Source organism: Panthera leo, chromosome D1 (assembly GCF_018350215.1).
Source record: "Panthera leo isolate Ple1 chromosome D1, P.leo_Ple1_pat1.1, whole genome shotgun sequence".
NCBI classification, from domain to species: domain Eukaryota; kingdom Metazoa; phylum Chordata; class Mammalia; order Carnivora; family Felidae; genus Panthera; species Panthera leo.
In genome coordinates, this window is record NC_056688.1 from 104,062,253 (window position 1) to 104,075,500 (window position 13,248).

Genomic DNA, 13,248 nt, shown 5'->3' on the forward strand with positions numbered 1-13,248 from the left:
GCTTTAAAGCAAAAAGGAAAGGGGCACCTGGGTAGCTCATTTGGTTAAGGGTCTGACTCTTGATTTAGGCTCAGGTCATGATCTCACCATTCATGGATTCTAGCCTCACGTCAGGCTCTGTGCTGACAGCGCAGAACCTGCTTAGGATTCTCTCTTTCTCACACTCTCTCTGCTTCTCTCTCTCTCTCTCTCTCTCTCTCTCAAAATAATTAAACTTTAAAAAATGTTTAAAAAGGGGGCACCTGGGTGGCTCAGTTGATTAAGCATCCGACTTCAGCTCGGGTCACGATCTCATGATCTGTGGGTTCGAGCCCCACGTCGGGCTCTGTGCTGACAGCTCAGAGCCTGGAACCTGCCTCGGATTCTGTGTCTCCCTCTCTCTCTGCCCCTCCCCCACTCATGCTCAGTCTCTCTCTGTCTCTCAAAAATGAATAAACATTTTTAAGAAATTTAAAAATGTTTAAAAAAAAAGAAATGAAGATCAAGGAAAGAAGGAAAACAGGAAACCCCACTGAGAACCTACTGCGTGCCTGTTGTCGGGCTTGAACAGACACAGAATCTCTGCTAATTTTCACCACGCTCCCGAGCCAGGCATTATACTCTCCCCACGTTTAAAATGACTGGGCTAGGGGCACCTATGTGGCTCAGTTGGTCAAGCATCTGACTCTTAATTTCAGCTCAGGTCATGATATCACAGTTGCGAGATCCAGCCCAACATCCAGCAGGCGTAGAGCCTGCTTGAGATTCTCTCTCTCTTCTCTCTCCACCCCTCCCCCTCTTCAAAAGAAATTTAAAATGAGTGGGCTGAAGTCTATCACTTCTCCAAGGTCATGCAGCGAGCAGGGTAAGCAGTGGGGAGGCGAGATAACATTAACCGAACTCCCAAGGAAGCCCTGAGGATAAGTACTCAGTGACTGCAGACTGTGTTTTTAACATGGCTGGGCCTGTTCCAGGCTCAAGGACACAGGAGAGTCACTTTTCCCATGACTCCTTTCCTTGTTCCAGGTCTGATGGAAGAGGAAAACCGGATGGGGGTGGTCTACTTTCACTTCCACCCCTTCTCAACAGACCCAGCAGTGGCTCCCCTCCTATTTGTGGCCTTCTTGGTGTCGTACTTAGGAAGTCTCATCGGAAACATCACCATTGGGCTCACAGTCTGGCGAGATCACTCCCTCCACACCCCAAGGTACTTCCTCTTCGCACTGGCCATGCTGGCAATTGGCTACTCCACCAACATTGCTCCCTTGACTCTGGCTGGCATCCTTTCCACGGGGCACATGCTCATCTCTCTCCTTGGCTGTGGGGCCTAGATGTGCCCCTTCATTCTTCTTGGAGGGTCTGACTGTGTCTTGCTTGCTGTCATGGCCTATGACAGGTACATGGCAATCTGCCACCCAGTGCATTACCACATCATCATGAGTTGGCGGCTCTGTGGGCAGATGACTTTAGGTTCTTTGGGCCTGGGATTCCTGTTGTCACTGCCTTTGACCGTTCTGATCTGCCACCTTCCATTCTGTGGCCGCAATGAAATCTTCTGCTTCTTCTGTGACATGCCTGCCTTCATGCGCCTGGCCTGTGTGGACACCCGCATGCACGAGGCAGCTCTCTATGCCATCAGTGTGGCCACAGTGGCTGTCCCCTTCCTCCTGATCTGCCTCTCCTATGGCTACATTGTGGCCACCATCCTGAGGATGAATTCAGCTGAGGGAAAGTGCCGGGCTTTCTCCACCTGTTCCTCCCACTTCATCGTGGTTCTCCTGCAGTTTGGATGTTGCACCCTTATCTACCTTCACCCCAGCTCCAGTTCCTCTCCAGAAGAGGGCTGGGAAGTGTCCGTTGTCTACACCCTTTTTGCACCAGTGCTAAACCCCTTGATCTATAGCATAAGGAGTCAAGAGGTGACTGATGCGGGAAGAAGACTTACGGTAAAAACGTGCTGGTTCAGGAAACCAGAAATATTCCTTCCTAGAAGAAATATTCCCCAAACCAATAGAGGCATGATCTGAAGGACAGGAAGCTCCAAAGCAAAGAGTAAGGTGTGGAGAGATGACTGTCTCCATGGCCCTCTCAGCCGGGGGATGCTCATCAGTGCACATTCTTCTCTTTTTAGGAGATTCTGGTGAGGAAGCCCTGGATTGGCCCTGACTACTTAGCCAGCCTCCTCTCTCATCATAGTGCTTAGAATAAGGACTGGACAGGAGTGTCAGTGAAGAAGAGGGTGAATAAATGGATGGACAGGGTGACAGTATGACTGGGGCTTCCCCAAACAACTATCACTCTTCCTTCCTTCCTTCTTCCTTCCTTCCTTCCTTCCTTCCTTCCTCCTTTCCTTTCCTTTTCTCTTTCTTTCTTTCTTTCTTTCTTTCTTTCTTTCTTTCGTTTGTTCTTTTCTTTATTTCTTCCTCCTTTTCTTTCTTTCTTTCTTCTTCCTTTTCTTTCTTTCTTTCTTTCTTTCTTTCTTTCTTTCTTCTTCCTCCTTTCCTTTTCTTTCTTTCTGTCTTTCTTTCTTTCTTTCTTTCTGTCTTTCTTTCTTTCTTTCTTTCTTCTTCCTTTTCTTTCTTTCTTTCCCTCACACCTAATTAACTTAACCTGATGAAGATAATCTAGGAAAGCTCTTAAGGAAATACTTCTGTAAAAGACCAACACCATACCAGATAGAATGGTGGCTTGGCTGTGAATAAAATGAGTCTGTTGTGACAGAAGCCAGGCTGTGTGAAAGTAAAACTCACGAGCATATTGAAAATGCAACCTGTTCACTCATGGACGTTACTGGACACAAATCCTTTTATGTATATTTTAAGATATGATTATTATTCAGGTAAGTTTGACTTAGAAATTAAAAACCTTCAAGAAAGCATAGTAAAACCCAATGACTTGATTTGTAGTGAAATACAGAGCTCACCACTTCCAGTCTTTGCTCTTAGGAAAACGATCTTCGGGACCACACAGCATTTGCCGCAGCGTCTCTCTGGTTTCTCTTTCTGGAGGGGTGAGATGTAGGTCAAGGTGAAGGTCAAGACCTCTTCTATCAACAGCAAAATTCACTGAGCCCCCTCATCTCATGGAAACATAGCACATTTGCCAACTGTGTCCAATGCGGTTTGCTGTTGCATGTGGGAGAACCAGATTGGATGTTGGGGTCAGCTGGATGCACTCAGTGACTCACTGGGGAATGTGAAGAGACCATCTGGAAAAAGGTGCATTGGTCATAGAAATCACTTCATGGCCTCCTTGGATGCAGTCGCTTTCTCTCCCAAACTCCCTGGAGTCTGATTCTAGAAGAAGGATCCAAAGATGACACCTGCCCACTTATCCTTCCTGAAACATGTTCCAGGTCAGTTAGGATTTCAAATGGTTGGTGACTGCTTTTCAGGAACTGTTTTGCATTTTTCTTTCTAGATTGCTTTGACAACTTCCTGACAAGTTCTCTCTGTCACACACATACACACCCCTGTAGTCTTCATTTTTTTTTAAGTTTATTTATTTATTTTGAGAGAGAGAGAGAGAGAGAGAGAGAATCCCAAGCAGTCTCCTAGCTGTCAGTGCAGAGCCCAACATGGGGCTCAAACTCAAACTCATGAACCATGAGATTATGACCTGAGCCAAAGTCGAGAGTTGGATGCTTAACAGACTGAACCACCCAGGAGCCCCGTAGGTCTTCATTTTTAGCAATGTTCATTGAATTTTCAGTTACTGATTCTTGAAATGAAAATTTTAGGTGACACATGAATGAAAATGAGAGATTACAAGATAGAACTGGCATAATACATGTTGATAGGTAACAAAAAGTGAGTGAGTTGAATTTAACTGAAGAAAAACATTGGGGCACCTGGGTGGCTCAGTCGGCTAAGTGTTTGACTTCAGCTCAGGTCACAATCTCGAAGTTCGTGGGTTCGAGCCCTGCGTTGGGCTCTGTGCTGACAGCTCAGAGCCTGGAGCCTGCTTTAGATTTTGTGTCTCCCTCTCTCTCTGCCCCTCCCCACTCACACTCTGTCTCTCTCTGTCTCTCAAAAGTAAATAAATGTTAAAAAAAATAAAAAAACAATACAGAGAGATAAGTGCTATAATTGGGGGTGGGGACAAAGCCACCACAGAGCCTGGAGCAGGGAGTAAACTTTCCCTTTGTGGAGGAGGGTGGGGGAAGGTGTGCATATCGGAACATGGCTTCATTTAAGAGATGACACCTGGCTGAGTTCTGAAAGATTCCTGGAATTTGTTTAGGTGCACAAGATATTAATCTCTACCTGGATTAATTAGAATTGTGTATCTTTTACTTGTTATTTTTTTTTAACATTTATTTATTTTTGAGAGACAGAGAGGGACAGAGCATGAGCAGGGGAAGAATTGTGTATCTTTTAAACGCTCTCAAACTTGGAGAGTAAAAATTAAGCAATAATTAGAATATAGCTCAGTCTAGTAGCAGTTAAACCAGTTTGGAATATCACGTCTCCAAACAACTCCTATTTGTGTTCATTGACCTACAGGGGATGGTCAAGTGAAAACCCAAGTTAGCCTCTTGGGGCTTTATTGAACCGACACTGGCAGGGAAATCTCCAGAAAGAAGATGAGAAGAACTGAGAGCTGAGAGAGACAACCCAGAATTCTGTCTCTGCAAGGGCTAGAGTCCTATGCTTTTCCCTTGAGAAGAGGCAGCAGGGAAGGCTTAACAGCATCTGGATGTGTGCTCCCCTCGGTGCTGGGTGGTTTTTCAGAGTCAGTCTCCACGGTTTCCAAGATTATTAAGAAGGAGATTCCACTGTGGCCTTCACTCAGCCTCAGGGAATGATGTGGTTGCCAGTCTCTCCAGGCAGAAGGTAAGGAGGGTAGATGCAAGACCAGGTTGATGAGTTGTTTGTTGTATGGTCTAGACCCTGGGAAATGGACCAATGAACCCTACTGACCTTGGGATTCCCTGATCCTGTGAGGGGCTTTCTGGGGTGAAGTTACAATTAGATGGGAACATTTGTACAATTTCCTGGAGTGAATGAAGTGACAGTGTTTATGCCAAATATTTTAACAACAAACAAGTCTTTGAACCAGTCCACCACTGAGAGTGAGAGAAGAGTCTGCCTCTCCCTTAAAATGTGACTGATTTCCTAGATTGCCTAAGAGTGGTGAGAAGTTATCCACCCTCCTTTGTAGGAGGAGTCCGTGCTTTGATGGGACACCCAGAAAATATTGTGTAATCTACTCAGTTTCCAGGTGACACAGTCAATGCCTGGTTGATAGTAGATGCTCAGTAAATCCTTGTTGATTGAGTGAATGCATGAATAGTCCTGTTAGTTACACTCTGTAAGGGAAGAAGGCAGAGGAGTATGCAAAGGTCTTTATGGAAGAGGAAAGGCTCTCTCTATGGATGTTTGCCAAGTCTTTGGAAGCAGTACTGTTGCCAAGAGACTCATCAAAGAAGATGCAACATTATTAAGAGTTTGTATTTCCTGGGTGAGAAGAGAGTTGGAATTCTCTGATCCAACCTTCAAGTAGCAAGGCATTAGGCAGCAGCAAAGGCAGAAGAAAGCAGACAATGAAAGAGAACATTTAACTATGACCAAGCCCACAGGATTGTCATCTTTGTACCACTGAGGGGACCCCAGAGGAGGAGCAAGTTTGGGAGTGAAGAGTGGAGAGATTTCTCATTCACTCGTCAACACCTTGGATGAAGACACAAAAGGCAAGAATAATTGTTTTGTTTGTATAATAGATTTATCACGCTCCGTAGGCTCCTAAAAATAGAGTGCCTTGTGATCAAACCCTAGTTACAGCAAGATCAAAATCAACTTGCACAGTACAGAAGACAAGAGAGAAATAGAGATGGAGTTACTAGAGTTGAGGAATGATAAGCAGTTGAATATAAAACTTAGTTTTGGGCTTCCTAGCAGCTAAGACGAAAAGAGAAGCATGAATTATGTAACTTTAATAGTCAAGTAGGATGACATATATTTTATTAAGAGAGAAATGTGTGTGTCTGGCCAGGGGTCTGGGGAATGGGTTGTGAATTCAGGTGAGTCTAAGGAATGAAAATGAGAATTCCTTATCCAAGGAGTGTTGAACATCCCTTCTGTAATCAAGGTGATTGCGTATTGTAGTGGAATTCACTCTAGTTTTTAAGACATTCCACACAGAGAACCGTTTACTTTTAAACTTCTCTGAAAACCTATTGGTGTTCCGAAGAAAACTTTGAGGGATACTGGAGGTAGTATGCTTAAGAGATGTGGTCTCCAGGAGCTATGTCTATTGCCCAGTTAGTTATAGCTTTGTGAAAACATGTTCATTAAGTTTGTAGATGACAGTGGGAGCAAAATTGATTACTCACTGGAGTAAAGACTTGAAATTCTCCATAAGATCTTGGTGGACTAGAATGATGAGCTAAATCTAAGGGGTTGGCTTTAAGAAGAGATGAGGATAAAGGAAAAAAGAGAGGGGAAGGAAAGGAGGAAAAGAAAGGAAAAGAAAGGAGGAAAGGAAAAGAAAGAAGGGAGGAAGGAAAGAAGGAAGGGAGGGAGGTTCACAACAATAAACCCAGCCCGTATCTAGATGTTAATCCTGGTTCCAACAATGACTGTTTGTATAACTAGGGGTGTGCTAGGGAACTTCTGTTTCCTTGCCTCTCAAACGAGAATTCTAAAAATCAATGAAACTTTTATAATTGGAAAAATAAACACACATTTTTGGAAGGAAATTTGAAAAGTGGAGAAAAGCATGAAGAAAACAGTAATCACCCATTTTTCTCAAAAACACTAAGAGTTTACTGTCCTCCTTTATATTGGTTGCACAATTTGTTCATGCGATGCATAGTCTTGCCTCTTTGTTTTCTTCATTTAATGTTATAAGCGTCTTCTCATCTTATTAAACCTCTTCATTATAACAATTTCAATGGCAATGTAATAGTTCATCATATGAATATATGTCAAGGGACTCGAACATTACTTTTGTAAGTGTTGATTTATTTTTGAGAGAGAGAGAGAGCATGAGTGGGGGAGCGGCAGAAAGAGAGGGAGACAGGATCCGAAGCAGGCTCTGTGCAGACAGCAGTGAGCCTGATGTGGGGCTCAAACACATGAACTGCTAGATCATGACCTGAGCTGAAGTCAGATGTTCAACCAACTGAACCACCCAGGTGCCCCAAAACATTACTTTTTGTTAAGCATTTGTTTTGTCTCCTTATAAAAAATTATTAAGGCACACTGCACACACCTTTGTGCGTTTGGCTCCATATTCCAAGCTATTTCCTTAGGGTAGATCCTTTAATGTTGAGAGTACTGATTCAGTGCATAGGACATCTTTTTTTTTTTTTTTTATGTTTATTTATTTATTTTGAAAAAGACTGTGCAAGCAACACTGGGGGTGGTACAAAGAGAGAGGGAGACAGAGAATCCCAAGCAGGCTCTGCACTGTCAGCACAGAGTCCGAAATGGGGCTCAATCCCATGAACCATGAGATCATGATCTGAACCGAAATCAAGAGTCAGACGCTCAACCGACTGAGCCACACAGGCACCTCCAATGCATGTGACATCTTAAATTACTTCTTGAAAACACTGATTATCTCTCCAGAAAGGATACACCTCTTTAGTATCAAAGTGCTAAAATGAAGATTCCTATTTCTACTTCAAAAGTACTAAGTATCAGTCACCAGCATTGATAGAGCCTCAGTAAATCTCCAGGGTTCATGTCAATACAGCATTACATAGTGCCTGACACTGTACTAGGTCCTGGGCATTAGTAAAAAATGGGACCCAATTGTCCCTTGCCCCCTTGGGGCTTAGAGTCCAAGGAGGGGACGGAAATATACATGTGAACACAGAGGCAAACACATCATGCAGGGAATGGTGAGATCCCTGGTTATAGATAGTAGTTCTTTTTCTTATAACTATTTGTCCCATTAGTGTTTAATTCACAGAGATCAAATATTTCGGGTAGAGGATGTGCTGTCCATTCTCACTCTGCATAGAGAGAAAGGCAGGCAAGCGTGTGCTCTTTTTTTTTTTTAATGTTTTTTTAAACATTTATTTATTTTTGAGACGGAAAGAGAGCACGAGCGGGGGAGGGACAGAGATAGAGAGGGAGACACAGAACCCGAAGCAGGCTCCAGGGTCTGAGCTGTCAGCACAGAGCCCGACGCCGGGCTCTAACTCACAGACCACGAGATCAGGACCTGAGCCGAAGTCGGATGCTCCACTGACTGAGCCACCCAGGTGCCCCAGGCATGTGCTCTTAATGTTGTTCCGGAAAAGGAATTAGCATTTTCAAGGAATAAAACTCTCAGAAAGTTCCAGATGAAAAATTTCCTACCATGATTCCAGCTATCTTCTAGCCCTCCTACCGGACATGAGGCTGTGCCAAACAGATGACCCATGCAGGGGCAGATGCATTTAGGAAAGGAAAACACTTTACTTCCAAAGCATGCAGGGAGTCAGACTTTAAAAAGACTGGCTTGTAAGACACAAAAACCCACCAAATACTCAAAGGGTAAAACTGTAAGTCAGCAAGAATATAAGGTTGTATTATTCTGTGTATGGTGGAAAACAACATTCTTACATGATTATTATATTTTCAAAGATCATGACACATCTTCAGACGTCAGCATAGCAAAAATAAACAAAAAATACATTCTTTTGGGCATCCATAAACCAGTCAGGCTGATCTGTTTTGGTTTAACTCGGGGTGCAAAGTGGTCCCCCCTTCTTACTGTGGCATTGTGAGTTGCTTAATCATTGGAAGAAAGGCAAACTGTCAGTTTTATGTTTCTGCAGGAGATGTAATATGGGTTGTGTGTGTGTTTGTGTGTGTGTGTGTGTGTGTGTGTGTGTGTGTGTGTGTTGTTGGGGGAGGGGAGGATAAATACCCTACTGCTCTTTATGCTACTTTTCATTCTCCTGTCAGTAGCTTTCATCAGCCAAACCCAGCCAGAAACCACAGGGGGAGGGTGACTGACTAATGCAGTCCTTAGTGACTAGCCTCCCATGGGGTACAGCAGGGTGGAGAGTCGATCTGGGGAGCAGACCTAGAATAGCCAGGAAAACCTTCCTTTTGCAAATCACTAAGAGGAAGAGTAATCTCTAAAATGATGGAAATGGAAAAGCAGAAAAGTGGAAAAAAGATGGAAAAGTGTGTAGAGAGGTAGGAAGGGAGTCTGGGCAGAATAGCATTACAGAGGCTATGGGTGGGGAATTTCAAGGAGTAGGGAGTAGCTGGCAGCTTCAAGTCCAAAGTAGTTGTTGGATTCAATGACTTGGAAGTCATTGGTGAACTTCATTAGAGTGGTTTCAGGGAGTAAGAGGGAAACTGGGTTGCCTGGGCTAAAGAGTAGGAAATAGTCATGATGGCAAGGAGCTAGGGAACCATTAGAGGGTGATGTCAGATGGAGGGAATGTGTTATGGATGTGTTATAGATCCTATGTTATAGGTCCAGCACTAGTGACAATTGCTTCCAAGTAGCTTCTGTAATTTTTTTTCTGGGAGGCTGGGTTGTCCACTGCTAGTGAGGAAGGAGGTAGCAGAAGAGGAGACTTGAAGAGACCAGGGAAATTTGCACTAGTTTTGGAGGGGACCAGAAGGAGGAGCTCTTTAGAGGATGGGGGTCAGTACTGGGGTTGATAATGCCCCTTTGTTGTGGCCCCACTCAGCAGGATTTTGTAATCTTTAGTCGTGGTCAACCTGGAATAGTTATGTTGGATATTACAGAAGGTAACAACAAGGTTGACAAAAGGTCAAGGAGCCATGGATGGGGATAATATTGGCAAAAGACTAATGGAAGGTATGAACCATAGGTCTTGGTTGGGTGAGGAAGGGAGTAAAGCCCAAAGGAGGCTTATTTGGGGGAACTGGAGGCATCAAAGTGGTCTTGAAGAGGGAGAAGAAGAGAAGTGTTCCTGATTATTGCTCACACTCATGGAGAGTTCACTAGGGGCCAGACACATTTACTTCTCACAACAATCCTAAGAGTTCTGTCCTATTGTCATCTTTATAGATATAGAAATTGAAGCAGAAAGCTTCATCAAGTTGCTCTAGGTCATACTCCTGGTCAATGGCAGATCAGGGATTAGAACCTAGATGGTCCAAACCCAGAGGCTGCACTGTTGAGAACCAGGCAAGGGATGAGGGCACAGAGGAATTTGTGGTCTGAGTATGGTACTGTGTGATTTAAGATTTCAGTGCTGACTTGAACAGATACTTACACACCTATGTTTACGGCAGCATTGTTCACAATAGACAAAAGGTAGAAACAATCCAAGTGTCTGTGAACAGATGAATGGATGAGCAAAATGTGGTATTTACACACAATGGAATACTATTCAGCGGTAAAAAATAAAGGAAATTTGACATGTGCGACCACATGGCTGGACCTTGAAAGCATTATGCTGAGTGAAATAATCCAGACACAGAGGACAAATACCATATGATTCCACTTGTATGAGGTTCCTAGAATGGACAAACTCACAGAGACAGAAATCAGGGTAGAAATGACTGGAGTTTGGGAGGATTACATATGGAGAGTTATTGTTTAGTGGGTACAGAGTTTTTGTTGGGATGATTTAAAAAAGTTTGGTTATGGATAGAGGCGATGTTTACCCAACATGGTGGATGTATTTAATGCCCCTGAATCATATACTTACACGAGGCGAAACTTAGAAATATTATGCATGTATATTTTACCACAATTAAAAAAAAAATTTCTGTGGTGAACTACTTCTGGGTGATTACAACAAGAAGTCTGATTTAAAAGCAAGTTGATGAGTTTAGGCAGGAGGTAAAGACCGTTGGGGTTGAGGAGATCAAGGAAGGGAGAGGCCAAGGATTGAATGGGTCATCCCGCAGGAGCTCTGCGTCCTGCCTTAATTCTCTCCTCAGGGGGGCAGCACCGTGCCATCCGCAGGCCCAGCTTGTTGACTACATGGAGGGTACAAATCAGACTGGGATGATTCACTTCCACTTCCGCCCCTTCTCCAAACTCCCCGAGGTGCAGATGCTGATTTTCGTGGCCTTCCTCGTCATGTACCTGGTCAGCATCGGCGGCAACGGCTCCATTTCTCTCATCATCTGGAGCAACCATTCTTTGCACACCCCCATGTACTTCTTCCTGGCCAGCTTGGCAGCTCTGGAGATCTGCTACTCTTCCACCATTGCCCCTCTGACTCTGGCCAGCGTCCTGTCCGCAGAGAGAGCCCTCATCTCCCTGCCTGGCTGTGGTGCCCAGATGTTCTTCTTCATCTTCCTGGGCAGCGCCGACTGCATTCTACTAGCTGTCATGGCCTATGACAGGTTTGTGGCCATCTGCCACCCTTTGCGTTACACCCTCATGATGAGCTGGCGGTTGTGCGTCCAGCTGGCCCTGGGGTCTCTGGCGCTGGGGTTCATCTTGGCCACGCAGCTGACTGTGCTCATCTTCCGCCTCCCCTTCTGCCGCAGCCAAGAAATCAGCCTGTTCTACTGCGATGTCCTCCCTGTCATGAGACTGGCCTGTGCAGATACGTGGGTCCATGAGGCCACCCTGTTGGTGGTCAGCCTCACCGTCCTCACCATCCCCTTCCTGCTTATCGCCCTCTCCTACATTTTCATCATGGCCGCCATCCTGAAGATCCGCTCGGCAGAGGGGAGGCACAAGGCCTTCTCCACCTGCTCCTCCCACCTGACTGTGGTCCTGCTCCAGTATGGATGTGGAAGCCTCATCTACTTGTGCCCCAGCTCCAGGTACTCTCCAGAGAGAGGCCAGGTAGTGTCTGTGGTTTACACCTTCATCACCCCTGTGCTGAACCCCTTGATCTACAGCATGAGAAACAGAGAGCTTACGGATGCTTTGAAGAGAACAATGATGAGGTTCCTGTTGTCCTGAGCACAGCGAACGCTCTGGATGTTCCTCTACAACGCTGCTGGGAAGACACAAATGAGTATGCCTTCTGAAAGACAAGGAGATGGGGGCCAAGAGGTCACCGGTTTTATGCTGTTCCTTCTTCCCGGTTATACTATTTTTGAAAAGTCATTTTTCTTTCCTCGGCCTCAGATCCTTCATCTCTAAAATGGGGATTAAAATGTCCCACCCGACTTAAATTCTGGGGTGGTTTTGTATGTAATGAGATACATGACGTGAAACTACTTAGTGGCTTTTAAAGGGAGATACGGCAGGAATGTCGTTCTTACTTATCGTCACCATTACACGTAAAGTCGGTGTCCAGTTCTCGGGCTCTTTGCAGACCCACAGGTTGCTCCTGTGGGCGGGGGTGGCGGGGGTAGAGCCAAGAAAAGGATGCACATCCGCCTGGGAACATCGGAGCCACTTTCTCCTTATGCCAGCAGTGCAAATGCTCAGTTTGTGCCTTGTTGAATTGTCTTTCATCCTCAGTTCTCTTCCAGGGAAAGGTGACGGGGAAAGCGCTGGAGTTTAAAAGCTCTATTTTCTTACTTTTACACCCAGAGCGAATCTGTCTCCATCTCAGTCTCTGACTCTGTATTAGCTCTCAGTCTGCATCTAACTCACTCTCCCCATGCCCACAGGGGCTCCTCCCGCTGTGGGTTTCAGACAACACACATACACACACTCACACTCCCATATCGCACATTTCTATCTGTCCCTGGCTTCTATGGTCTGAATATTTGTGTTCCCCGCCCCCCACACCCAGCCCCAACACCACCCACCTCATGAACAAGATTATACTTTTATAAAAGAAACCCCACAGAGCTCCCTGGCCTGTTCCACCATGTGAGGTTATAAGAAATCTGTGACCGGGAGGAGGATCCTCACCCAACATTGACCTCAGGCTTCCAGCCTGCAGAACTCTGAGAAAGAAATTTCTGTTGTTTATAAAGCCACCCAGTCTGTGGTACTTCGTTAAGGATGGATGAAGGCAGTAAGTATACACAATATGCACGTGAGCAAGCGGGGGAGGGGCACAGAGAAAGACTCTTAAGCAGGTTTCACGCTCAGTGCAGAGCCCAGTTTGGGGCTCGATCCCATGACCCTGGGATCATGACCTGAGCCAAAATCAAGAGTTGGACCCTCACCTGACTGAGCCATCCCGGTGCCCCAGAAAGATTGCTTTTTTAATTGAGCCTCTCTGGGTAGCAGGGGGTAATGGATTCAGGTAGAGCAAAGCTAGTTCTGTGAAGACAAACACTGGCGGGACACAATGAGGGGAAGGGCCCCGAAAGCGGCTGTGAACAGGAGGGTGATTGTTTCAGGACGATCCGCCTCAGGGTAATGGCGTCAGAACATAGATGGTTTACTGTCTTTTTATAGGGTGAGGGAAGCTCA

General features: G+C 45.3%; 2 protein-coding genes across 2 annotated transcripts in view; both read left to right on the forward strand.

Moving 5' to 3' along the window:
* LOC122201354 (olfactory receptor 10V1-like) overlaps positions 1-2,006 on the forward strand; it is a 63,680-nt gene extending 61,674 nt beyond the window's left edge. Inside the window, 1 exon segment of the mRNA XM_042907216.1 lies at positions 1,006-2,006. Within this exon segment, the coding sequence (XP_042763150.1) occupies positions 1,011-2,006 (996 nt within the window). The 5' untranslated portion in view covers positions 1,006-1,010.
* Positions 2,007-10,664: 8,658 nt separating this feature from the next.
* Positions 10,665-12,435, forward strand: LOC122200391 (olfactory receptor 10V1-like). The gene has a single exon (XM_042905959.1). The coding sequence runs from the start codon at positions 10,894-10,896 to the stop codon at positions 11,830-11,832; it is 939 nt and encodes a 312-aa protein (XP_042761893.1). The 5' UTR covers positions 10,665-10,893; the 3' UTR covers positions 11,833-12,435.
* The last annotated feature ends 813 nt before the right edge of the window (positions 12,436-13,248 follow it).

Bases quoted from the DNA above. Each gene is read 5' to 3' on its own strand.
- LOC122200391 (XM_042905959.1), top strand. From the start codon at position 10,894: ATGGAGGGTACAAATCAGACTGGGATGATTCACTTCCACTTCCGCCCC.